Raw genomic sequence first — 27,991 nt, forward strand, 5'->3', positions numbered from 1 at the left:
GAAGTGTGAGGATTCTTCTGGTCATTTATAAGTTCTACGAAAGGTTTTAGGATTGATCAATGTTGAATTTTTATGGTCTTCAATCATTGTGATAATAAATTTGTGGATATATTAACTAATGTAATTTTTGTATACACTATTTGTCAATCATTTGTTACCATAATTAAATAAATAAAAAAAACATGTGTATGTGTGTGTGTGTGTATATATATAATAAAATGTTTTAAGTTTGCTTGTGTATATATATATATATATATATATATATTCACTTATATATGAGCATGCATACACATATTTCTGTAATCTAAAATTAAATCATTTTACACAAGCAAACTTAAAACATATCAATCACCATTTCTCACCTAATCAAAATAATTTTATGGCTTGTTATTAATCTTACCAAAGATGAGTACTTATTTGACCTTAGTAAAATTATTATGTATACAATCTATATATCCTTGATGAACCAAGCAAGGATGGATAAAAAGTAGTAGACATACAAGTTCGATTTTGGTGAATTCTAACAATACAACCAAAAACAACTTCAATTTTGGTGAATTCTAATAATACAACCAAAAACAACTTCATGTTGATGAAAATGTGTCCTAACATTAAAATTCCCAATTAAATAAATGTTTGAATTAAAACGAATAGATCACAGATTTCCATTTTCCATTATTTATTTATACCAATATCTATCAACTTCAAAAGTAATATCATGTACACAAAACTCTGATTCTAAAAATATGAAGAAAAAAAATTGGCATTTAAAAAAAAATCAGGTTTATGTATATCAAATGGCAGTAATACATTGTTTTTTCCAGACTAGTTAGTGTTATAATCACTAATACATATTGATTAGGATTTAATCTTACACTTGCATAGCTGGACTGTTGTCAACTCTTCCAATTTCAAATGAATTATTTTTGGATTCAATGATTTATAATCTTTCGATTTATTTTATTTTATTTGGTTGTCATCGATTTAATATACGGTATTTATACCAAAATACATACAAAAATGTACACTAATTTCAAATATACAGGTGGCCAAGTTGACAATCCTAAAGACAAAATCATGGAGATGCCAGGCGGTGGCTCCATTCAAACCCAACAAATCCAACAAACCCAAAAATAAAACAAAAGAAAAAAAAGAAAAAAAGAAAAAGAAAAACAGAAACAAAAAACAGTCTACAACGAGAGTTACTAGTTGTGGATGGTAGAAAGGAGTATGAAATTATGCCTTCATTTGCTTCATGGGGCTGTTGTCTTGAGTGAACTGATGAGAAGAAGAGATGAGATTAAGGGGATTTAGATTTGAGGTTTTTGAGAAACCGAATATCACAGATCATTCAAAATATCACTGTTCAAACTTTAATACCATCTTCAAGTTTTTGAAGTATCACTTGATATTTCGGTGCTTTGGAAAAGTCAGAGCAGTGTGGTATGGAGTCATGGAAAGATTGATACGGCAAGTGAGGCAGTTTTTGATATATCTCTGACCCTTCTTTTGATACTTGGATTTCAAAATCACCCATATTGCTAGGTGGGTGATTTGGTGAAGTATCAAGTAATATTTTGAAATATCACAGGATACTTTAAGATATCATTACAGGTGAAATATCACCCAAAAACCTTAAGTCTGAATCCCCTTATTGAAGAGCATCCTCTTGTGGAATGAGTAATCCAGAAACCTATTGTTGGAAGTTGCATGATTGGCGATGACAATTGCAGGGGTATCCAAGCAGGATAGCTGCTTGATGGCGTTCGTGAGGACGAGGATCACACCTGCATGCGGTCTGGCTTTGAGTGTGACCCCTGCCATTCGAGACACTTGCCGACATGCGAAACAAGTACCCGAGATCTCGAAGATTGCAGTGGCTGCTGATAGGTTCATGAGAAGTTGACGTCAGTCTGAGAGAGAGGTTAAGTTTGAGTCCAACACCTTTGCAAAGATCCTTTTCAAGTCTTTCAAAGTTGTTACTTATTGCGCCATTTTTTTTTAATGTTCTGTGCACCAGATACAAGTTCTGACTTGCCCCAAGATGGAGAGGATGTAGTGTCGATTCTGCCTACATCAGTTCCCCCAGAACCTAGTCTCAACCTTAGGGCATAACAAAGGAGAGGAGCAAGTTGAGTTCAGAAATCATGTTTTCGTAATCAGCTTCGAGAAATTTACATGAAGGTTTCGAGTGACCGGGCCCCATTTCTTCAAAGGAATAAAAATAAACAAAAAAATCGAACTATTTATTTAACCAAGCAAACAAACAAACAAAAAAGCCGCCGCACACACACGTAGTTTTATGTTGAGAGGAACCACATCCTGACGGACGGTGCACCACGAAACAACAATGCCAAAATTTGGACGAATAGATTTGAAGTCTAGTTGGCGGATAGGATGGTATTATACTGCCAAATCCACCGAACTTGTGTTGGACAGGGACCCTCGACCTTTTGAAGGTCATCAATTGTTGCTACAGAGCTTCCGATTGTTCCAGACAGGCCATATACATATAAACTAATATCCATAAGATGTACTGTAATGCGACGCATACGATGCCGTGGGCGGAACTGTTGCGGGGGTTGTTGAGTACATAGCAGGTTGGCTTGGGTATGAGCTGTAACTGGTGTCCACTGTGCTGCTGTAAGTGCTGGAGTACTGCGGGGGTCCACTAGATGCGCCTGCCATGAAATTCTGCAAAGCGCAAACCACAAGACCAACGTCAAAACAGATCTTCTCCTGCTAAAAACATCATAGTATTAAGATAATATGATATTATCGACTTACATTGATTCTTGAAAGGTGAATGCTTAGTAATAATTACATGACACTAACAGCAAAATAACAATAAAGAATTATCCTTCATTTATATGCACAGGGGTCATAGCACTGTGTCCTCAGTGACCTGATAATGATCCTCCTGTATAGGCTGGCAAGAATTACATTGCATCTGCACCAAACTCCCCCACCATGTTCAGACAATGCAGCTTAATTGTGGTGATATTGACCCATTCGTGACAGTCCAGGTCAGTCATCCCGATTATCCTATTTAGGTTTTTTTTTTAATACTTGTAATCTTGCTAAACAACTCGGCATTGATTCATCGAAATCTTCACATGCCAATCTACAACTAAGGCAAAGCACCCCAGTAAAAGGCGGTTGTTGGTTGAGATGCATGTGAACCCTCCTCACCTACCCCTATCCCTCCACAGTCTGCATTTTACCTGTATTAATTGCTGAGCAGTTTGCACTTGAGATGCGCTACCATGAATCTCAACAGTCATCTCGCCAGGCACGCTCCGAGTTTCTTGGATCGTGATTGTAGCACCACTAGTACGACGCATGTAGCTGATGTTAGCACCTGCGCCACCAATGATAGCGTCTGCATACGAGAGTGGAATCTGCATGTGTTGAGTCACCTGTGCGCAAATCGTTAAGTCAGTTTATGCATCCATGAAAAAAAAAAAAAAAAAAAAAAAAAAAAAAAAAACCCCACGGGAGATTACAACCGTAACGGTCAAGCTAGTGTTACTCAACTAGTACTGGTTCAAACTGTTCAATCGCTTTCAGAACAAAAGTATGGTCTTTGCACGAACTCGAATATATTTAATGAGAGTTACGTATTGGGAAACCAGAATACGTGAAAATAGTACATAGGGGAGAAGGACGTACCTGCGTGATCACTGGAGCGGGAGTTGGAGGTACAATAGTGCCTCCTAACGTGGGATCCCGGCCATACAAAGACAGACCGTGATGATGATTGGCTAGGTCATGTGACTGCTGTTGTGGTTGAGAATGGTGCGGAAGTTCAGCGGCTCCATAGTAAGAGGAGTCGTTGCTACTGTAATTGGGTGGCTGCTGTTGTTGGGTGCTACTCGGCTGCTGCCATTGAGAGGCTGTGCTCTGCTGGTTGCTCTGATTTGCTACTGCCCGCTGAAGAAACGAGGAAACAACACAGTAAGAGACTCAACACATAATATCAGCACGACCACACGCATGGTATATCTCCACTACATAACTACACAATAGAAGAGACCAACTATGACCCATATGCATAACGCCCTTCCTCCATCTTCATTACTCAACGCACTGACTTATCGCTTTGACAACTTTAAAAATTTGCCGATATTCAGGGTAGCTTGTGTAAACAGCTTACATTTAGCTCGAACAAAGGAAGGACACTCCTATCCACCAAGAATTTGCGAAGGTGTGCGACAACAAGCTCCGTTGCACGCTGAACATTGCGAGGCTCGCCCGTAACTTCCACAACTCGGTCATCTGCTAGCGCACACAGTGGAAGCTCCTCTGCTTTCCATTCCTCACCACAAGTCGACATTCTAGTGTCAGTAAGACTATTATACACAAGTGAGCTTTAAGTCGCATAAAAATAGGACGATGATGAAGTAAATGCCACTTGACCTTTCTTGTGTCCAGAAGCTGATAATTAAGCAAGACAAGGACACATCTCACCACTCTCCCAAGTACTGATAGAACAGCAACATAAATTATGATGACGTCCAAAGAAACCCACTAACCAGCAGGCAAAACACGAACAGTAGCGCCGGAGGAATCTTGGATAGACTTGATTGTAGCACCCTGGCGACCGATGAGACTACCAGCTTGAGTAGCAGCCACCAGAAGACGAGATGACACTGGAGCACCCCCAGGTGCAATCTCCGCATCCGCCGACTCTGGTTCGGCCCCTTCAATGACGCGCCGGTGAACACGTAGAAGCCCCTCCATAGCTGGAGAAATTGCAGCTTCAGGGTCTTCCCTCGCTGAAACCATGACCTACAGAACAGTAACGGAACAGGCATGAGCAATCCTCACTTTAGGCTAGGCATCTATAACCTGGAAACTAAACACCTCTGGATACACTGAAGGAACAAATAGAGAGGAAGAGGTTTTTTCTGTTTTTCTTTTTTCGTTTTCGAAAGAGAACCAGCTAGTATATAGCCTCAGGTGACCCAGTTGCCTACATGTGATCCCTTGCAAGAACTTATCCTCCATTCCAAACTTATGCCAGAAAAAGTTAGCTCAACAGGGATTGTCTTAGCTCAATAGTGGAATCGAGTGAGGAGATTGATCTGATAAATACACCATGCAGTTCGAAAGGCAGAGTACGCTGCAAGTACTCACTCGCCAGTAATAACAAAGCTACATATTTGAGCGATTGGTACGAAGAGAGTCGAAAATACAACCCTAATCTGAAATTAGAATGTACGTAGTCGGTAAGCATCCCGATCAATTTCAAAACAGTTTTCTTTGACTTGGGTACTTCGCAGTTGAAACTCAATTGCTGCAAAAATGCTATTAAAATTCTAAATTCGAGAGGCTAAGCGAGAGGGCTTACAATTCGCTCCGCGGTGCCAGGCACACCCTCGAGGATCTTGATTCTGGAACGCGTCTCTTCACACATTCTCTTCACGAACTCTCCCTTGCGACCTATGATACCCCCTACCTTCTGAACAGGCACGATAAGACGAAACACATTGTCGCCTGGCCAGCCTGCCCACTTCTTCTCGCCATCCTTCTCCTCCCCACCCTCGCGGATTCTCTTCGCCCCTGCAGGAGGGGTGGATCCTCTGGCAGGCGTGCTCTCATCTAGCGCAGTGTCCGCCTTTACGTCAATCGGAGGTGGAGATAGCAGGGCTTTCTCCTCCAATTGAGCTTCCGCTCCTTGTTCCTGTTCCAACGGTGCGATCTCCAAGGCAGCTGCAGTCTGACCCTCTTCAGACTCGGATGGAGGTAGTACCTGCTCCGGCAGCAGCGGCACGTTTTGATCTTCCACAGAAGAGGCAGACAAATGACTCTCTTCCTGTGGAGGCTGATCGTTGGCAGAAACGGGGGCCACTGCAACTTCCGTCAATTGAATCACTTCCGTCACTTGAATCACTTCCGTCACTTGAATCACCTCCGTGGCCTCCATTTCTGCCATGACTGCATCTCTCATTAGAAAATCTCTACCATAGCCACCACTGACAATTCACAACTATTTAGCTAAACCAGCTCTAACCTCACCCCACACTTTCAAAACCTCATCTCACTGGCTATCACACCCGCCGCACAAAAACACAAAACCATAACCCAGCGGCTAAAACCACAACCGCATACGAAAACCCACACAAAAACTCCTGCCACAGCAGTACATGAGAGCAATAAGTGCAGTCATCAGCACGCACGAACCTCAATAGAAGGCAATCCCAGCACGCGACACTTGAAAACCCTAATTCAGCGTCATCAAAGTCGAGATAATGCCAGCCAGAGGACAGGAGGAGGAGGAGGAGGAGGAGGAGGAAGACGACGAAGGAAGGAAGAAAAAAAAAAAAAAAAAAAAAAAAAAAAAAGAGCAGCAAAGGCGCAAAGTGAGCAAGAAATGCTAGACCGATACCCCGATGAAGGTGGCGAATTGGTGCAAAACCCAACAGACAGCTGCTAGCTGGGAGGAAGATCTGAGTTGGGTCAAGCAACGGCAACGCAATTCGAGACTGTAGGGAAGGGGATCGAGGCCTGCGATGATCGAGGCCCTGCTCTGGCTTGAGCTTCTAGGGCCCCAAAGTTTCTCCGCATCGCTGATCGAAGCCTTTCTCCCTCACTCCCTCCCTCGGCCCTGCCTCTAGGGTGCCCCCGCTCCCCCCTCATCCATCCAACAGGGTTACTTATGTATCTTTTTGGATTGGAAATTGACGTGATGGATGATATCCCGGTTGACCGCGACCTGACTCAGCCCGTAGGTTCTTCCGAATCTGCCAGCGTGTCAATGTTTCTAATCCTGGGAGCTGCGACATTGCTCGTTTTCCAGTTCTGGGACCATTGAAGGGTTTAGGGTTTGCCTTGTAGTACTCTCATGCGGCTAATCAATCTTACATCTATCTATTGCTTTACAAATGGATTATTAATGAACTGTAATGTTTTTGCTTGATTGTTTATATACTTATTTGTTTATTTTGTGTTCTTTTTATTTTATTTGGTGGAGATTAGAGTGGTTGTGGAATAGTTTGTATTCCATGACTTGTTCACAATTTGTTTTAGAATTACATAATGTAGGATTTTTATTGCTCCTCATAAAACTCATTGTTGTTTTAAGGAGCTGTGACATAAAAGAATTTATTTGAGAATATTAGGAGAGTTATAAGCTTTGAATATTAATTTTAAATGTTGAGAATTTCAATTGTTCATTGAGTTCTTTTAAAAAAGAGTTGTTCAAACCATGCAACTTTTTGAATATTGTAGGAATGTTTTAAGAGCATCCCAAGATTTAAAAATTAATTTTATGATCAATGTCTATTTAAATTATTTTAAAATATGAAAGCATATGTATTACAATTATTTAATTGTTTATGTAAATAGAAGTAAGTAGAAATAGATTAAATAGACAAAATATCATCAAGAAATATTGAAGAAGTGTTTTAGATGGAAATTTGATACATAAAAGTATGTACATGTGTACTATAGATGTAGTAATTACTCTTCAAAGTTTCTTACTTTTTAAAGACCACAATTGACAATTGAGGAATCCAATAACTTGATGTTTTATAGTCTTTAAGTACTTCAACATAATCTTTTTATTAGCTGACATTCAGAAAGACAAGGTTAATGTCGATGTCTTTTTTATAATTTATTCATAGTTTAATAAATTTGTTGTATTTAAAAATAACTTTTTTGATATTCTCTTGTTTTATAAATAAATCCTTTTTAATTTTGTATTCTTTTATTTTATACTATACTTGAATATATTTAATTTTGAAATTATATATATATATATATATATATATATCTATATATAATGAATTGGAATTTTACTAAAATATATATAGTTTTTTTTTGAAAATTAAAATTAAAAGTATTTATTTTATTCATTTGATTTTAAAAATACTTTAGTATTTAAAAAATAAATGCTTAAATGATTATTCTAACATACAAGAAAACCATGCAAGCAAAACTACAGGATTATATAATATTATTTTTTGGATTCTTATATACCTCTGCTAGCAATATTAATATGATAAAAATTAAAATTTTGAAAAGTTGTATATTATTTTTTAATCAATTGGTAATATTTTTGAATGACTAAAAGTATTCTTAAAGCCTATGAAAAAATAAAGATATATAAATTAAATAGTAATATATTTCACATATGATAATTCAAACCATCCCAACTTGGTAACATATTATTTTGCAATAAAAGGTAATCCTAATGAAATAGTTGAATCTTCTATAATAAAAGACAATAAAGATTATTTATACTTAGGAATGGAATTGATACAAAAAATAATTGAGGAATATGTTGAAAGGAGAAAAGAAAGCATCTTATATTTTTCTTATTAATATTATAGATCAAATTACAAAAGAGATGTATTACTTGCATAGTATACACATTGTGTGTTGTGATTGAAAGCATGGCAATATTTTAGTTAATACTATAGAAATAAAAATCATAAATAAAATTGTATAACATACCATTTTAAAAGTAATTGATTTTGGAATGTCAAAGATTGAAGTTAAAAGAAATCTAAAAGCTACAAAACCCAATTATATTCTTAGAAATATTTATTGAGTGCACACATTTTTGTAGTATAGTTTTTTTTTCAATAATCTTAATGTATCAAATAATAAAAGCATGATGGAATTGAAATAGTAAATACATGATGTATATCCAATTTTTAAAAAATAAGATAAATACTTTTATTTTTATAAATGCTAGTGCAAAAATAAATACCACAACCAAGTCTAAAAAACTAATATCCTAACCATTTCTTCTAATACCTACCACCATTGATCTTTAATATTATTCTATTCACACTTCTATATACAAATTTATTGTAAATAAACTAATGTGCATTATAAAAAAATAAATCAAAGATAAGGTAATAATTACTTAAATCATCTTGCTTTCAAATATTATAGAAAAATTGGCCTTCATGTATCAATGTTTATTGATATGCATGAATATTTTTTTTATTTTCTTGCTTATTAAAGTTAATGTCATATATGCTTGTCATTCATTTCTATTGCTTGTCTAGCAAAAGTCAATGCACTTTTCACACAAATAAAAAGTTTATATGAATTTCTTCTACAATTCTCATTTATCAACTTTTCTAATGTAACAAGGCATGTTCTAAAAAATATTTCTATAGATCTATTTTGATAATTAAAATTAGCTTCTAGGACAATTTTTAATGCCTTAAAAACAAATCAAAATTAAGATTTCTACAAAGTTTACATCCATTCACAACTTTCTTTGCATAAAGAGTGATTTCTAATGCTAAAAGAATAATTTCTACACATATCTTTTGACATTCCTTCCTACATTGCTAATATGTCTTATATTTCATTTAGTCTTAATTCTTGATACTTTGGTTTTGACTATATGATTCTCTATTCTTGGCTTAGAAGACAATGAATTCTATCCTTGCACATTGCACATGTCTAAAACTTGGCTTTCTACAAATCTTTGACTTTTTAGTTGACAAGGTTTAGAATTTAGAATTTACTATTATATAGGTGTCTCCAATTTTTTGCCTCCTTTATTTTTTTATATTTTGACTTGATATATTCTTCTATGTTTAATGTTTTTTATTCTAATAACTAAAAAAACTTGTTCTATAAGTTTTTAGATTTCAAGATATAACAACTTTGACTTAGACTTTAGGATTTTTATTTTTGTTATTAAAGGATTTTTATAATTTTAGATTTGTAGACTTTCAAAAATAGCATTGGATCTATTTTTTAATTTTAGGTTTAAATAATTAAATATTATCTTATTAATAATTTATTTTATTCATTTGCATATATATATATATATATATATATATATATATATATATATATATATATATATATATATATATATATAAAGATTGCATATAAATAAATATCACGTTGAATTTTTGTAATAATAAATACTTTTCATTAAATATATATAAAATAAGACTATTTTAATTTAAATTAAATATACAAAAAAATCTATAAAATTATATAAAAATATTTTAATATAAGATAATATATATTACTTATAATAATAATAATAATAAATAAATAAATAATAATAATAATAATAAATCATAAAATTAATCTTTTTGTATTGTATTGTATTGTGTAGCACATCATTGGAAGGCAAATGCTTGGACACTAGAATTTCTATAAAAATTCAAAAAATATACATATATTTATATATACATATATTTATATTTACTATGTGAACCAATTTGAAACAATTGTATTATAAAAATTACTTGAAGTATCATATTATGTTAAAAAAATTATATATTTAAAATATGCTTATTTAAGTGCTAATCACTAAATTAGTCAATTTTTATATTCAACAATTCAACACTCTTGCACATTGTGTTTAGCTTGATGCTATAAGTTAGTACTAATCAGTGTTGACATTTAAAATTTTCTATTGTATACATATTCTAAAATAGACATTTTTATTGTATACATATAAAACATGTGTTAAACATTTCATATATGTGTTAAACAAGATTAAAAAAAAAATTGCATTAAGAATATTTTTTAAGATTGATAAATTAAGCAAGAAAGATTGCTATTATTTATTATTAAGTGAAATAGAGAGATTTCCACAATGAAAGAAGGAAACAACATGGTATCAAAACTTTAGTACAATTAGCTACTTATATGCTCTACTAAAGTGATAATTTTCTTAATAAAATGCATTTTTAGAATTGAGTCTCTTATTTAGTCAAATTCATAGTCCAAGTTGGACTTAGAAAAATATTTCGATCAAAAAGACAACTTACATGGAGAATTGAATTAATTTGATTTAAATTGGATTTTGCAATTAAAGATGAGAATAAAAATTATAATGATGATGCCAAAATAGATGAAATTGTTGGAATAGTTGAAGAAGATGATGATTTTATTGAACTAGTTCAATAAAGAATTAAGCCTAATATTCTAGTTGACAAACTAATTAATCTTTTACTCAAAAGCAAAGTTAAAAAAAACTTTGTATCAAGGCTTAGTCTCTATTTACTTCCACAATCAATAATAAATTCTTTTCTATTATACATGATTATAATATAAATTTTATTGCCTTGTTGAACTACTTTAAGCCCAAAGATAGAGGAGATATTTTCTAAAACATCATGCCACTAGAGAAAAAATTCAAAAACACCACAATGAGAAAAAAAATGAAGGTGGAGGACTACTTGCAAACTATGGATGATCAAGTCTCACTTTTGGCTAGACTTATCAAGATAATTTTAGACTACAAATTGATGAATATAATCATTAAAAATCTTTTGTATTTTTAAAGACTTTTTATATCTATATTTGATCAAGACTTTACTAAACAACCTAAGTCAAGGTACACAAACCTTTGCAATGGCATAAAAACAAATGAATACTAAAAGGATAGCCAAAAAAGACAATACTATCTTCTACAAAGTGGCACTATTTACAATCAAGTTTAATTGATTGCCTTCTTCTAATTGAAAATGTAGACAATCTTATGAGACTATCAACTCTTCTATAAGTGGCTATAAATAAAATTATACTAAAAAAGATAAAAATAATTAAACTTATGATTCTACAAATTTATTTAATTATAGATATAAAATTATCAAGTATTTTTAATTAAATTTTCAATGCAATCTTATTAATCATCTCAACTATCTTAACTGTGAATGTTGTGAATTAAAAAATTACTCAAAAAAAGATTGTGATTTAAGAAAATTTAAAAATAACATTGTCAATTTGAAGGTCTATATTATTATAATAGAAAGAATTCTTCATCAGTAGCTATATTTAATCAAAACTAGCAAAGAAGCTAATAGAATAGATGATAATGTAGATAAAACATATAAAATCAACTTAACAAAAATCATTGTGATTGAAAATTATGAATTTTTTTTTTTCATTGACTTGCCAACATGTTATTAGAAATAGTGCTTACATTTCAGATATTATTTCTTGTAAATTATATGTCAAATCTATTGGTTCTACAGCCAATATAATTACTATGCTTGTTGGAAAAGAAATTTCTTGTTTTGGTAAAAATAAATTTATACACAACATTTTATACATGTCAAGAGTGACAAAGATCCTTCTTTCAAAAGAAAAACTCACAAATAAAGGATATTAAGTATTGTTCAATAATCAATTTTGTTGTGTCTATCTTAAAAAAAAATTAAGTAATATTTTATTTTATGAAGATCTTTCTAGTAGTCTATACAAATTCAGTTCTTCTCCACTTACTACTTTGTTTATAGATACTCTATTGATCCTAGTGGCTCAAACCACTTGAGTCAATCATCCAATTCTTGCTCTATCAGGACTACATAGTCGCACCAAAAATGCTCTAGATCTTTGATACAGATATCTTTGTGACATTCATCATCAATAGATATATCACATGCACACCAAGCAACTTATTGTTGGCTTTTAACAAGTTGTCATTAATTTCTTTTATGAGATTTCTATTCAATCCAAACACCATTGAGAGAGAATTCTAAAGACAATTACTTTAATTTTTTTAACCTTTGGAATTCTTGCATTCAAATCTTTTTAGGAAAATTATTTAAATATAGGAGCTAAATATCTTCTAACAATTAGTAATGATTCTTCTTTTTATACTTGGTTTTTCTTCCTTACCACTAAAGACAAAAGTTTTTTAATTATACAAAAATTCATATAGTTCATAGAATATTAATTTAGTCTAAAAGTTAATTAATTACAAACTAATCAAAGCAATGAGGTTATTTCTATTGCATTCAATATATTTTGTTTTAATAGAAGTGCATGTTGCCAATTCACATCCGCTTGCTTTCTCTAATAAAAAAATATTTTTAAAAGAAAGAATTAGATTTTATTTAAAGTTTCTCATAATTATTTTTTATATTTTTTTTTCTTCTTTACTTATGGATAAAATCTATTTTTATTATAAAATATATACCTAACCACTACTCTACTTGCTTTTTTAAACTAGCTATATTTTTTGAACTACTTTTCAAAATCAAATCTACTCTATTTCATCTCAAGGTACTTAGATGCATAGAGTATGTTCTTTTATATTCTTTTCTTCAAATTAAATTGGACTCTAAAGCTTTTTACATTTTTTTGGTTGATTGTGATGTCCAAACCAAAGATAATTGGTGTTATGATCCAGTTTACTATTGAATTGTTTTTAATTATGATGTAGCCTTCTTTAAAGATTTTATATGCATATTTCATTCAACCACTACTTTGGCACTTGATATTTTTGAGTAGCTCATTTTCTCTTCTTCAAGCATGTTTGTTTTATTGAAATGAGATGAAGAACTTGCTTGTGTGCCAAATCCACATACTACAAAAGCATTATATAAATATGAGTTATTTTACAAAGAACAAGAAAGAGATAGTTGAATTAGTCTTCTTAATATTATTCCAATAAATCAATCTATTATATTGGATCCAATTCACAAAGCATCAAAATGCATTGGACTTTTATCTAATTCAAAGATTATCATCTCTATATTACAAATAGAAATTACATCTCTAAAGATAATATCTCAAGAAAACAACTTAACATTTAACAAAGTCTTTGCAAATGCTAACTAAAGAGTTTAAATATAGGAAGAGATAGATTTTCTAAAAAAAGAATCTTACATGGATTATTACATCTCTACATCTAAGATAAAAAGCACTATTAGCTAAGTAGATTTATAAAACCAAGCCAATCATGAATTCTACAAGGTTATGCTTGAAATTAAAGCTAGTAGCATGAAAATTTTGAGTAGAAGAAAGATTTAGATCATGATAAGACTTTTGTCTATTTAGTCAAATGAAGCACCTTATGAATAATCATTGCAATTGAAGTAATTCTATATTGGGACTTATTTCATTTAGATGTCATCTTAGTACTTTTGAATAGAATTCTAAATTAACTAGTATTTATGCAATAGTTCTAAAGATTTGAAATTGTTAGCAAAGAAGAATTGTTGTGTCAACTATAAAGATCAATCTATGATCTAAAACAATCTCCAAGGGCTTAATATGAAGAAATTGACAAATATTTGTAGAACTTTGATTAATCTTGCAGCCTTGTTGATTACAATCTCTATTTTAAATAGAAATTTTGTAAAAATATTAACATAATATTATATGCTGATGAATTATTAGTAACAAAAAAATAATTTAAATGAACTATAAATTGTAAAAGATGGAGTAATGTCTATATATTAGATGAAGGATTTAAGAGAAGCTGAATGTTATGTAAGAATTTAATTTTTTTAAGTTTTTGTTGGTTTATTTTTGCATCAAATAATATTTTATATCAAAATTATACAAGAAAGAGAAATAGGAGATTCATATATATATATATATATATATATATACCATTCTTCAAATGACATGTATTTAAAGAAAAAATAAACATTTCACAAGCAAATGGCACTCTATATTGCCATACAATAGATAAATTGACCTTCCTCACTTACATTAGATGGCACTCTATACTATCATACAATAGATAAATTGACCTTCCTCACTTACATTAGATGGCAATCTATACTATCATACAATAGATAAATTGATCTTCCTCACTTACATTAGATGGCACTCTATACTATCATACAATAGATAAATTGACCTTCTTCACTTACATTAGATGGCAATCTATACTATCATACAATAGATAAATTGACCTTCTTCACTTACATTAGATGGCAATCTATACTATCATACAATAGATAAATTGACCTTCTTCACTTACATTAGATGGCAATCTATACTATCATACAATAGATAAATTGACCTTCGTCACTTACATTAGATGACACTCTATACTATCATACAATAGATAAATTAACCTTCTTCACTTACATTAGATGGCAATCTATACTATCATACAATAGATAAAATGACCTTCCTCACTTACATTAGACTTGACATCTCATATGCAATTGGAATTGTCAATAGATATAGGAATAAATTATAGGAATAACATTAGAAGTCCATTCAACACATTCTTCAATATCTCAAGAATACCATTGACCTAGGAATCTCCGACAAGCAAATTGGAAATTAATCACTTATTAGATATATTGATTTCAACTTTTTCAAATATTTAGATTTATGTCACTTTATTGGCTCTTATTTATTTCAAGTAGCTAGTGTTTTCATATAGCTATCTGGCAAATGTCAAGCAATTGTATCTGAGAGCTCTACAGAGGCCAAATACAAGGCTTTGTCCAAAGAAATCAAACAAGGAGTCTCCACAAAGAGATTACTCAATGAACTTTAAGTTTTACTTAAACCATAGTTTTTGTACATCACAAAGATTCAAACATTCAGACAGATTTTCAAAGTGCACACATTCCTACTCTGGCAGATCTTCATCTAAATAGTGACAATCAAGACGCATAGAAATTTGCTCACAATCATGCCTATTACACTCAATCAAACACATAAAAGCCAAACATCACTTTGTTTGTGAACTCATTAAAGAAAAAGAGATCACAGTACATCATGTTGGCACCGAGCATCAATTAGCTGATCTATTCACTAAATCTATTGGACGCAAGAAGTTTTTTCATTTCCGAGATGCTTTCGGAATGAGATATCTCTCGTCTCTACTTAAAGCTCAGAAGCACAAAGTGTCTAAACTCTCCGGAGAGGGGGTGTTGGCGTTCAAAATTCTCAACTGTATGCTTAGAGCTAGAATAGCAGGTGTTAGACACTTCCGATAGAGCTAAAAGGTCAACAATCGAAATAAGAAACGTTACATTCAGAACACTACGCTGGATTGGTAATTTAAGCCAAAAGGCTTGCTACTGTTTACTATTAAGTGAAGCAGAGAAGTTTCCACAAGGAGAGGGGGAACCAACAATCTGTACATCTGTATCGTCTTCAGTCACGACGTTTGTCTTAGTGGCAGACAGTCTATCACTTGGAGAACTGTTGTAGCAGTTGTTCGGTTGCTTTTGTGAATACTGTGGGAGTTGGTCCCCGACGGTGGCTTGCAGTAGGCAATGGCTACAATTTGTATTGTGTGCAGCATTTTAGCGTCTGCTAGCAAACGCTGGTTGCTTGTGGGATGGCTTGAGGTTTCAAAGTTTAGAGATCAAAGAGATCCTTGGAGTTGGACAGTTGTGAGTAGGATTCCTTCAGATCGTGCAATTTACATCTCTTACTAATTGCGAATTAGCGATCTATTAAAATAACACAATGTGCACTTCTGGAGGGTTGGGTTAATGTATGTGGCTGCTGGGAAAGAGTAACCAAGTTGTGCGAGTTCAGTAAATTCTGCTTTTCAACGACACATTTACATTGATAATTCTGACTGTAACGTATGAGATGTATACATACTTTGCGGTTGTTAAATAAGTAGACATTTTGTGTTTCAACATCCTCACCACCATACATATCATTTCTGAATCATTGTTCCTGTCCAGATACATAAAGATACAGTTTGACCTCTGACACCGACAGTGTGGATGCTCACATGCTTGATATATACGAAGATTTGTGTGAATTTGTTGCCTTCATTGATTGAAGATTACTCCCACTACTGAGGTCACTGACAATAGTTGCGGAAAGCCTATTTCTGTTGAGATTACCTTGCCTTGTTTTTAGGTTCAAGCCCTTTCTGTATATGCAGGAGTCTTGATTCAAAGACCGTGTTGAAACTCTAGTGGAAGAATCTACACTGGCCATCTGTTTTAAGACTTGATCACAGAATCAGATACCACTCCAGCAAACAGGATTGATAAAGAAAGAGAGGAAAAGCGCGTTGCTGTGGGCGATTTCCTCGTACAGAAAGCAGTAGAACTATTTGAAGAAGACAGTTGTCGTCTAAAAACTTTTAACAAGGTTGAGGACTGAGCTGTAGTACGCACCGACTTCTTCAATGTTCTGACACTTGGCAAAGATGATGTGGGCGGTGCAGTGTTGAAAGTGCACCATCGCCTTGTCTGCACTCCAACTCGAGAAGTCAAGTTCGTATCCATCACAATTCAGACAAGGATGGATAGATACAATTAAGTCATCTGGTTGGTCGGTTACCTGTTTCAATCTATAGTAGACTACGTGCACTATCCACGTCGATCAGGCTCATGAATTCGATCTGCATCTATACAGATTATTGACGAGGTATCAAAATGTTGTGGCAGATCAAGCCGCTGCAGTGTGGAATGAGGATACTGTCAAGGTTGACATATCTCACCACATCAGTGCAGGTTTTATGGTATTAGTGAAGCTGTTGAACTCAGGGAATCCGTGTCATGATTATCAACAGGGCATGAGAATGTTCTAGTATGAAGGTTGACAATAATTTTTAACAATACAGGAATAGTTGCAGAGGAAAAAAAATCGTCATAAGGTGGTAGTTTTTCATAAATGCACACGATAACGCAACTACGACCGTGACACTAATCTCTCCGTCTTGGCATAGACGTGAATGACAGTATCCAAGTTGTAGTGAAAAACCACTTAACGAATAACAATGTTTGAGGAAGAATACAAAAACTGCCAAGCAGTTTTGCTTTGCATAAATTACAAATAACAAAAATGTTTGTCAAGGTTCACGTCTTCTCGAACTGAGGCTATGGCGTGTACTGCTCTAGCAGACTAAACTTGTGCTAAAAACAAGCGCGGCTGTGAGACAGTATACAACAAAGAAAAAAAGAAATAAGCACAAGCATGAGATTAATGGCTATGTCCAGTAGCTCTACAACGTCGGTGGCGGCAGAAGTGGTGATCTCCTCGGAGAATCTTAAAAACCTGCCAAGTTGATATGGACATGGGGAGATTGATTGGCCCCCATTGAAAGAGACACGAATTGGGTCATCATCCTAATAACCGAAAGAAAAAAAAAAAACCTACACAACGACGAAGAACACGAGGCCGCTTCAAGCCCCTCGAACAAAAGCTTTGACAGGGAAAGACCTCCCGAGACCGGAGAAGCTCGTGAAGTATATTTTCTCCTTGTCGTTCTTGTCGATGGCAATGTCCACGATTGACACCCACAGGAACTCCTTCGCCTTCACGCCCGTGAGCTTCCGCAGCCTGCCCTTCTCCAAGTACGCGGTGATCTTATCGCTGTAACTCACCTGCTTCGAGATTTGCTTGAAAGTGTGCACGATGGGCTTCTTCTGCGTCACCCACACGAACCCGGTCTCCTTGTTGTACCCACACTCCACCACGTCCTGCATCGGCAACAACCCATCAGGCAGACCGAAATCCTTCAGCAGCTCGACGGCCTTGCTCAGCGATTCTTCCCCCGAGTAGCACAATTCCACCACGTCCTTCTTCGTCTCCGACGCCAAGCCTCCTCCTCCTCCTCCTCCGCTAGTTTGCGTAGCCATCGCCCTTCGAAACTCTCAAACCCTCACTACCCAATTGCTAATAGCTCCACACAATCATACCAAACACAACTTGTATTCTCTGCCTCGCCTTCTCTCACAGAATTCGGCCCGGGCAATCGCAATTTTGAAGCGCACCGCGAGTGCCGCCGGCCGTTGGCAATGCGCCCCCTTTTACAAACTCACCGGAACTCACTGTTGATGACTTACCAGTCACTTCCTCACAAAACTTACAACTGACTACCACGGGTGAAGGTGGTACAGCTCCCATCCCCGTGCTAACATACCTCACGTGCCAGTAGCTGAGTACTTCCAGCGGGAATAAGATGCGTTCATTGAGGAGCTCTTGGGAGTTTATGAACACCCCATTGCTTGGGAGTCTATTACCCATTAATTAAAGTGGGTGGGGGGGGGGTATTAATATTAATATTTTAAGATGGATGATAAAATCCATCTTATGCTCATTTCAAAACTAAATTAATAGGTGAAAAATGCCATTGCGAATTGGACTTGGAATGAATTTTAATATATAATTTTTATTCTTTAAAGCCCCAAAAAGCGTTGAGAAGGTTCTGGGCAAGTGTGTTTGTGTGTGTGTGTGAGAGTGAGAGAGAATGGGGTACGTGATATTTGGAGTGGTACATTAATCTACCATTGTCAACAGTAAATGTTAAAACAATTAAATTCGTGCAGACCTTTAACTATTTGCCATGCAAATAAGTGTGAATTATGTGTGGTAGTTATGGGACATATATTGACCAATAGAATTTAATAGCAATCATTGTATTGAAACATCTTTTGCAATATAAAGTTGGTTTTAAATACAATATATGTTTGATGTTTGCATTATGGATGGTTTGTTTTCATGTGGGTGGTTATTTTGTATTTTCAATGCTTTGTGTCTCTCTCTATATATATATATATAGACAAAGGTTTTTTGTAGAATTGATAATTATTTGTGATTCCTCTATGGTGAACACAAGTTCAAAAAAAATGATGATATCTTAAAACTTCCAATCTCATGCCAATATACCAGATGTTTAAATTTAGGAAAAAATTGTAAAATAAAATTTAGAAAAAATATTATCTAAAATACCAAAAACTACTCGATTTGAAGATAAAAGCACAAAGTCATGAATTTAGAAAACTGTCAAAGATAATAGAATAGAACAAAAACTAAAAATTCCAAATATTTAGATGAAAAACCAACAAGTAAAATATTTACTAATATTTATATAAAGGATACACAACCATATAAATACTTCTCTTATTTAATTAAATAAATTTATAAATAATAAGAAAAGAAGAAGTGAAGATACAGTCAATAGAAGAATCAAATCCACCTTAAATAATGGTTAGCAATTGTTAGTAAGAAAAATAGCATGCAACAAAGTTAATTGTTTCAACAAGAGAAAATAAAGTACTTACCAAAAATTATATGTACTACTATAGAAAGATTTTTTTTTTTTTTTTCTTCCAATATCCTCTTTGTAGTAATTTGGTAAAATTACTAAAAATTTAGTAAATTTAGTAAAATTGAAATACTTGTGATTACTTTAAAGAGCTAGAGACACTTTAAAATTATATCAAAATCTTTTAAGGATTTTTCTTCTCTAAGATAAAAAATAGAAGCAACAATTAGATGCTATATTGAATCACATAAAGTAAAAACCATGAATTATCTAATGTTAGTCATATATACAAATAACTTTATTTGTGTTTATTGGTTTTGTTTCCTATTCTTGTTTGCAATTTATTAAAATTGTTCTTTGTTATAAAAGAGGTTGTATTTGTATGGGAAAAAGAATAGCTAATCTCAAATTTTGTTTTTATGATTAAATTTATTTTATCGCAAAGTTTTAGAATTGTCCTCAAATATAGAAAAATTGTAACAATATTTCGAAAATAATTAATATGGTCTAATATTTTTACAAAGGTTCTGCAATTTTTATAAAATCCCTTCTACCAAGATGTTTTTCTAAAAACGAGTATTTAAGGTACTAATGATTGAAAAAATCTGCACAAAATCAAATTAAAAAATCATAAATAAAAATAAAAAAATAACTCAAATACATGCGTACATATGTACATGTATTAAAATAAAAACAGACACTAAATATGCTAGATGCCATGTTGTTTGTAAAGGAAATCATATCAAGTTATGATTGTGGATATTATTATAATTATACTTTTCCTAAAATTAAAAGAAAAATTAATAACGAAAAATTTGATATCTTTATTTTAATAAAAGTAGCCTTATATATAGGAATTTATTGATAATAGTGTTTACAAAAAATAAAATAAAACAAACCCAACCAATTGGTTTGGAATTAATAATAATTAACAAAAATGATTCCAATATCTTTATCAAAAAGCTGACATCTAGTACAGAACAAGCTTCGAAATAAAAATAAACAAAACCCATGTGTAATATCATTTATGCACCTTAGCATTATCATATATTTTGTTTTTATTATTATTATTATTATTATTAATTTATCATTTCAAGTGCTTGCACATCATATTTATATACTAATAAGAAACAAAAATATAAGAATGGAAATTCGTATATCTGTATCTATACATATATATATATATATATATATGAAGTTCTAGTTAGTTTAAAGTTATATCCATAGAAAAAAAGCTATTTCATGAGTGAGAGAAGAAAACTCTTTAATGTTGTAGGTAGTTTACAAGTTGGGTATAAGAGAAAATAATATCAAGTTTTAAAGACATTCCTATACTCATTTTGAATTATATAAATTTCATGAATATTTTGTTTTTGATGAAATATTTCAAATTTTTTATGTACACATGCTTTTTCTTTTCGACGTATTAAATAAAATCACATTTCTAAATTTCTAAATGCAATAAAATAGGCGTTTTTCAGCTTTAGAATTCAAATTTAGCATAGTTTAATGATTGATTTAGTTTGAAATTTTTTTAATTTGCAACAGAAGAAAGTTGAGAAATAATAATTACAAAAATAATAAAATTAAAAATTTAATCATCTGATTAATAGTATTTATTAATTTTTCTGCAATTTAAAAATATGTTTCAATAAGTTAAATAAACTATGCTCTTTTGATGGTGTTGATTTTTTAAAAGTAAAGTGTTATAATACACAGGAATGGAATTATATCAATTTAAAGAGAATTAATGAATTTATATACATATGTAATAGAAATTTATATAATTATTAAATAAAAGATAATTTGAATTTTTTAAACTAAATAAAATTCACAAATGTTGTTAATGTTATTATGCTAAATGTACCAATATTCCAACTCAATAATAAGTTTACATAGGTATCTTAACTTTTAATATTTATGAAGCTAAAATTTGAAAATTTGATAGATGTTTATATTTATCAAACATAAATAATTCTAGAATATTTATAATTTCAAATTTACTGTTATCAGTTTTACTTAATTTATTAATTTATAATTAAAAAAATAAAAGTATACACATTTTAATAAATATTTACATAAATACATATATGCATACATATAAACAACAACAAACTTTGCAAAACAAAAACTCTTATCATAAATAAATAAATTTTTATTTTTATTTAGATAATACAATAAGTTAAAATCCAATGCATACTTGAAAAATATAAAAATTACACATTATTAATTACAAAATGTCCTTTGGTATATTTTTTAATTTGATATATATTTTTAGTATTAAATTATGAATCATTAAAAGTGTAATATGTTATTAAGGAAATTTAGAGAATTAATATTGAATGAAATTAAATACTTTAATAGAAAAAAATTATGTGGAATAGAACTTTAAGCAAATGTGTTCATACTTAAGTCTTTTATTTCAAAATACATTATTTTTTGTAAAAAATGATAGTAAATGATTTTTGAAGAAATTTTAAATAAAATCAGTTTTTTAAAAAATGAAGCATTGAAGACAATCATTAATTAGATATTATTTATTGGAAATTAATATTTTAGTACTCTTCTTGACTATTTTAGTACATCCCTTGATCAAATCAATGACCTCAATGAAATGTTTTGTTACCACTAATCCTCTTATCCTCTACTCATTCATGTGATCCATTCTCAAACAACCAATGAGCAACTTTGAGGTATCAAAATAACCAAGGAGGGGGTATTTAAAGTATTGTGCCCCATTTATTCATTTAGTATGTATGAAAGAGTATATATATTAGAAATATACATTTTTATATTAGAAATATATTTTAAATAACTTAAAACAATTAGATTATGTTAAAATATTTCTTGCAAAATACATTGGCTAATTTATTATTTAAAATAATATATTATATTATATTTTTTTCAAAACTTAAGTAAATAACTTATTTCTATCATATATATTTTTGTATTTAAAAATTCATTCTCAGAAAATTTAGAAATTATCTGTCCATCTTGTTTCTATGTTTAAACAATAAATATTGTATTAGAAAAAATATATATAACTTTAATCTCCACATGTATACATAAAAACTTGTATGGTTTTAAGTTAGTTTGAATATTTTAAAGCTTTCTAATTAAATTTAAATTTCAACATAAAAATGATATAAATTATAACACTTTAAATTCTAAATTTTAATAGAATTATAGAGAGTACTTAATAAGATGTTTAATATGTTAGGCTTTAAACTACATTGGATTCATTAGCAGTGATATAAAAACTAAAATCATAAAATATTTGAATGAATAATAAAGAGTATCTCCCTAATTTTTTTAAAAAATTAATATGATTTACCAAAATATAAGATTATTTTAATTAATTTGGGATTATGCATTGCCAAAAAATAATTGTAAAAAGGTTATAAATTATATATAAAAAATACATACTAATTCAAAAAAATTGAGAAGAAAATTTAAGATATTTTCAAGATGCATATTTTAAGATTGTAAATTTTATCAAAAAATTATATTATAATATGGTATTAATTTCTATATCTTTATAAGTGCAATTATTATTTTTAATTCAATAACCTTAAGATTGAACTACCTCAATACCTTTATATAATATGTAAGTTTATAACAAACCAACAACTTCTATCTATACATATGTATGTAAGGTGTTGTTAATGCCACTACAATTTTTGATATTCCCACAACCTTTCATCTACCACACATTTTTGTAGTACTATTACAATCTATTTTTTTAACTTTTTAAATATTTTTTATCAAAATAAAATTTACTTTATAAGTATTTTTAATATATATATATATATAGTAGAAATGTTAATAGACTTTTTTATGTAAAAAAACAAAACGAAACAAAAAAATATGTCAATTTGGCAATGAGTTGCAACAACAATAGCAAAATTGTGATGACGTGGTGGATGGCAAATTATAGTAGCAATAGCATAATCTATGATGACGTTAGCAACACCCTATATATATATATATATATATATATATAAGTTTCAAAAAATTGTGATGGCATTAGCAATATCCTCTATATATATATAATTTAAACTTTCAATGTCAACCCATATGTCTTAATTGTCAAGTCATTACCAAATCCGTTAGTATTTCACTTACTTCATTTCTAACAACTCATATTGATTATACATAATTCATGTTCATGAAACTTTTACAATGTTCCAGAAGTTTCACATATTTTGGGCTTGAACAAGATCACACCTCGTGCAGTTAAAGATTTTTTTTTGCATTTAAAACCAGTTTCAAAACTGCAAGTCACAGCGCATGTTTGAGCTAGAGAAGCAATGGCAGTACCATGATGAAGACAAAAGATGTAAACGGAATGTACAAACGATTTTACGTAAATACTGCTCCACAAGTATTCAGTAAATTGAAATTGCATCTATGTACACATTTTACTCTTAGGACAACCAAAAAAGACCATGTCACTTCAGAGCTCAGAAACAGGAAAAGAGTTGGTGAAGATATTGTCGATTAAGGGAAAAGAATGAGACCTTCCAACTGCAAGAAGGGCAATAAATTGAAGAGGTACGTTCCACAGAAACTCCCACTCCGCTTGGTGCGTACAGGCTTGGTCCAAAGAGCTTCCAAGGGGCACATCATGCTTGTCACGATGTAGAGGTGGTTTCGATGTATGCTCCACGGAACATTGTGAGCTGAGCATTTAGCCTCACACATCTGATGCTAATCAACAATACAGAGTCGGTTCTTTACTTGAATTGTTCCGGTGCTCACCATTTCACGACATGAAAAAATACTTGCACATTTAGAGATCATTACTGAAGACTAATTCGACTTGACCTAACGAGATCTCTCACACATGTTGAGTGCATAGCTAGGAATATAGAAATTTGACATTGAGATAATCAGTACCCAAATTTATGCAGTTGAGACTATGAAGAAACGGATCAGCCTATGGTATCGGTATGCGTTGAAGAAGTGTTCACAATGCATTTTGGACTTTGATCTACATCTACTTTGGTTAGAAAGTCAACTGACATTTTCACCAAAAAAATTAATCGAAAGGCAGAAGATTGAATAATCATCTGCAATTTACATCCTGATTATGCCGACGCCACAAACATAAACCGGTGAGACGGTTAGAACGCTAGTTACAACTGAATGGCAGATAATACTGTTCGCCTGTTCCTGCGACACAGCTGCAAATACGACCTGGAGCATTCGAGCACGAAGTTTTTGGAAAAAGGCAGACTTCTATTCCAAGTTGGGAAGCGCACCAACTGAATACACATTAACATTGAATCTCGCAGGTTGAATCGTACAAAGGACATTGCCCACAGACCAATGCCTCGTTGACTCATTGCCTCCTGTACAACTTATCTTTGATCTTACTCGCATGGAGATAACTAGACGCGCTTTAGCCTAGAGATGAATATGATACAAGGAAATGTACATCTCACTTATCGTCTTGCACCCATATTCTGACCGTTCTGTCTAGCGAACCTGACGCAATCTTGTTCTCCACTGGGTGACAGGAGACGGTAAGCACAGCCTCTGCATGGCCTTCCAGTTTCTGGGTGATATTCCGTGTTTGGAGGTCCCAGAGATAGACACAATTGTCCTCAGAGCCACTTACGATATACTTCCCGTTTGTAACGGAGAATGTCGCAAATATGCAGAACTGCTTGTTTTTGTGTCCCGTGTAAGTTTTCACAAACTTGCCGGTGTTGTAATCCCATAATCTCTGCACATCCCCGAATACAAATGTGAATCTCAAGTAACAGAAAGGAATAAACCGCCAGAGGGGTAGTATTGACGAAAGAAGCGCCTCCTCTGTCCACTCTTCGGCTAATCACTTGTGCAGGAATAGACCTCACAATTGACAGGAATACTCAATTAAGTCCATATATCGAACTTGTGTCCGCATTTCCTTTCCTCTATTTGGATTGCAATGACCGAGCAAATTTATTTTATAACCACGTCTATTTTGTAAAGAGCACAAGAGTAGGAATGGAAGAAGGTTTATAGAAGTGAATTTTCACTCGAACATCCACATATCACTGCAGCTGCGCTGTGATTTGTCAAAGGCAACTAGGGAGAAGCAAGGCAAGAGAGCGCACCAGATTATCGTCGAGTGTGCCAGCCAGAATGAACTTTCCATTGGGTGAAAATTTCACGAATGAGACGGGTGGATTTTCGTCGTCAATGAGAGTCTTCAAACAATGCCCGGTAGCACTGTCCCAAATTCTGCACAAGCCATCGTAGCTGCTAGATACAATCAAAGAACCGTCCCTGTTGAAGTGAACCGCCGTAACGGGATCTGAGTGCGCGGGCAAGGTTCTCAAGCATTTTCCAGTTTTCACATCCCATAAGCGCACAGTCTCGTCAAATGATCCTGAAGCAATCACGTTGCTTTGAGGATTGAAGTTCACACAGAATACATAATTTGTGTGACCCTTAAGCGTTTTCACATATTCTCCGGTATGCACGTCCCAGAGTTTTAGGGTTTTGTCATCTGAGGCAGTACATACATAGTGCGAATCAGAACTCCAAGCAAGATCAGATATGCCTTTGCTGTGCCCTTCGAGAGAACGCTCGCATTTTCCATCCGTCGCATTCCAAATACGAACAGTCCTGTCAGCCGAAGAACTCCCCACCCACTTTCCGTCAGGAGAAAACTTGACACTGGATACGGGTTTGATGTGTCCTGTCAGTGTAAGCTTGTGTTTGTAAGGCTCATAATTCTTAACCTCGTCGCCCATATTCGAGGCTAGCCCTTCGGAGGCCCTCCACTCTGCGCCGGATCACTCAGCTGAATTCTTCCACAGAGACGATCTTTCCGCATACATGTACAGAGCTTGAAGAGTTCTAACACGATAACCATGAAATCACGGTAGAGCAACAAGACCATGAGCTAATCGAATGAACAGTACATCACACTTGGACCAATTCTACTTCCTTACACTGCTCCCGACTTCACTTTGACGAACAATATTCTGGGACACGGGAAACATGAGTAACAGAAACCCGAAACCCTAAACCCTAAACCCCCCAAAAACGCAAATAGCTAACACCCCAACTCCCAACAAGACAGCAACAACAACAATAATCAACCGTTTACAACGTCATCTTCCGACCCCAACCTTGAGAAAGAAATACACCAACCCCTCTCGTATTTCCATGATTAGCAACAGAAATCCTGCAAGCACAAAGACTGAACAACCCCACCCCACAAAAAAAAACAAAATCACCCTAATTCGCCCAAAAAGCTCTAGAAAATAGGACCCAGAAAGCCGCGCCACATAAACTCAACAATGCGATGAACCCAGAGCCACCGAGAGTTGCAAACCATCAATTGATGAGGAGGATTGTGGGTGTTTCATACGCTCACAAGCCCTAAAAGTCAAAAAGAAAGGAAACAAAATCTCGTCACTGTAGGCAAACGAAGTCGGTACTCCTAAGAGGAAATGCATCGGTGCGAAGGAACGAGACGAGGAAGAGGAGGAGACTCGAAGGGTTCGATTGACTGAAGGTGCAAAAGGAGCAACATATCGCCCCTTCCAGAACCAGAAACACGAAGAGAAAACAAAACAAAACAAAACAAAAAAGCGCGGGAGCGGGAGACGGACGTGAGATCCGCGGGGGCGGGAAATTGCCCACCTGGACCTCCGGACCCGCGCGTTCTGTGGCGGGAAAATCGTCAAGTGAATGGGTTGATAACACTACTAGTCATACCAATTAAGCTGATGCTAAATAAGAGAACTCTGTGGAAGTTCTAGGTTCATGTAATTAATTAATAGAATCGAAAAATTAATACTGTTGCATTTTTTTTATTTATAATACGATGACTAATGGACTTGCAATTTCAAAATTACAAGATTCTTTTCTTTTTTTTGCTTGTTTTCTTTTTTAAAAAATTAAGTTTGTGTTACTAAACTTTTCTATGTTTTTCAAAGAAGTCGTCTACATGGCCTTGAAATTAAGATGGAGAAATATAAATTTTTGCACGAGAAAAAAGATATATGATGATGATGATGATACTAATAATATTAAATGAAGCAAAATCAAAATACAAGGCCAATATCATTTTAAAAAGAACATGTTCTATGCTTCTTCTTCTTTTAGTGTTTTCTTTGATTTCTTACTATATTTTATATTATTATCACCTATTTAAGAAACACTTAAATTTTCCACCTTTGTAATTTTTCATATTAAAAATTAAAGTTGAAGTGAAATTACTACCAAATTTAGATTAAACCTTTAAATAGACTACTAACAAATACATTC

General features: G+C 32.9%; 3 protein-coding genes and 1 long non-coding RNA gene across 21 annotated transcripts; all 4 read right to left on the reverse strand.

Moving 5' to 3' along the window:
- Positions 1–2,219: 2,219 nt before the first annotated feature.
- LOC112287917 (flowering locus K homology domain) lies at positions 2,220–6,616 on the reverse strand. 18 transcript variants are annotated; one of them, XM_024531540.3, is made up of 8 exons: positions 6,392–6,616; positions 5,354–5,940; positions 4,536–4,791; positions 4,157–4,308; positions 3,673–3,933; positions 3,225–3,419; positions 2,906–2,950; positions 2,220–2,694 (listed from the first exon to the last, which is right to left on the reverse strand). In XM_024531540.3, exons 2-8 carry the CDS (start codon positions 5,936–5,938, stop codon positions 2,518–2,520), a joined length of 1,671 nt encoding a protein of 556 aa, XP_024387308.1. In that variant the 5' UTR covers positions 5,939–5,940; positions 6,392–6,616; the 3' UTR covers positions 2,220–2,517. The 18 variants fall into 18 exon arrangements, with proteins under 18 accessions (XP_024387308.1, XP_090109596.1, XP_090109598.1 ...); XM_090253470.1 differs by having other exon boundaries at positions 4,157–4,305; positions 6,392–6,588; XM_090253472.1 differs by having other exon boundaries at positions 4,157–4,305; positions 5,354–5,931; positions 6,392–6,578.
- Positions 6,617–17,449: 10,833 nt separating this feature from the next.
- On the reverse strand, positions 17,450–18,539 carry LOC112288002 (uncharacterized protein At5g01610). The gene has a single exon (XM_024531729.3). It carries the CDS (start codon positions 18,306–18,308, stop codon positions 17,853–17,855), a length of 456 nt encoding a protein of 151 aa, XP_024387497.1. The 5' UTR covers positions 18,309–18,539; the 3' UTR covers positions 17,450–17,852.
- A 5,287-nt stretch (positions 18,540–23,826) lies between these two features.
- On the reverse strand, positions 23,827–24,794 carry LOC149988206 (uncharacterized). Its single transcript, XR_016504984.1, has 2 exons — positions 24,238–24,794; positions 23,827–23,991 (listed from the first exon to the last, which is right to left on the reverse strand). It is a non-coding gene; the product is annotated as an uncharacterized LOC149988206 (long non-coding RNA).
- A 143-nt stretch (positions 24,795–24,937) lies between these two features.
- On the reverse strand, positions 24,938–27,299 carry LOC112288001 (uncharacterized). Its single transcript, XM_024531728.3, has 2 exons — positions 25,825–27,299; positions 24,938–25,448 (listed from the first exon to the last, which is right to left on the reverse strand). The coding sequence occupies exons 1-2, from the start codon at positions 26,464–26,466 to the stop codon at positions 25,161–25,163; spliced, it is 930 nt and encodes a 309-aa protein (XP_024387496.1). The 5' UTR covers positions 26,467–27,299; the 3' UTR covers positions 24,938–25,160.
- Between the last annotated feature and the right edge of the window lie 692 nt (positions 27,300–27,991).

This window comes from Physcomitrium patens, chromosome 10 (genome assembly GCF_059467195.1).
Source record: "Physcomitrium patens ecotype Gransden chromosome 10, ASM5946719v1, whole genome shotgun sequence".
NCBI lineage: Eukaryota > Viridiplantae > Streptophyta > Bryopsida > Funariales > Funariaceae > Physcomitrium > Physcomitrium patens.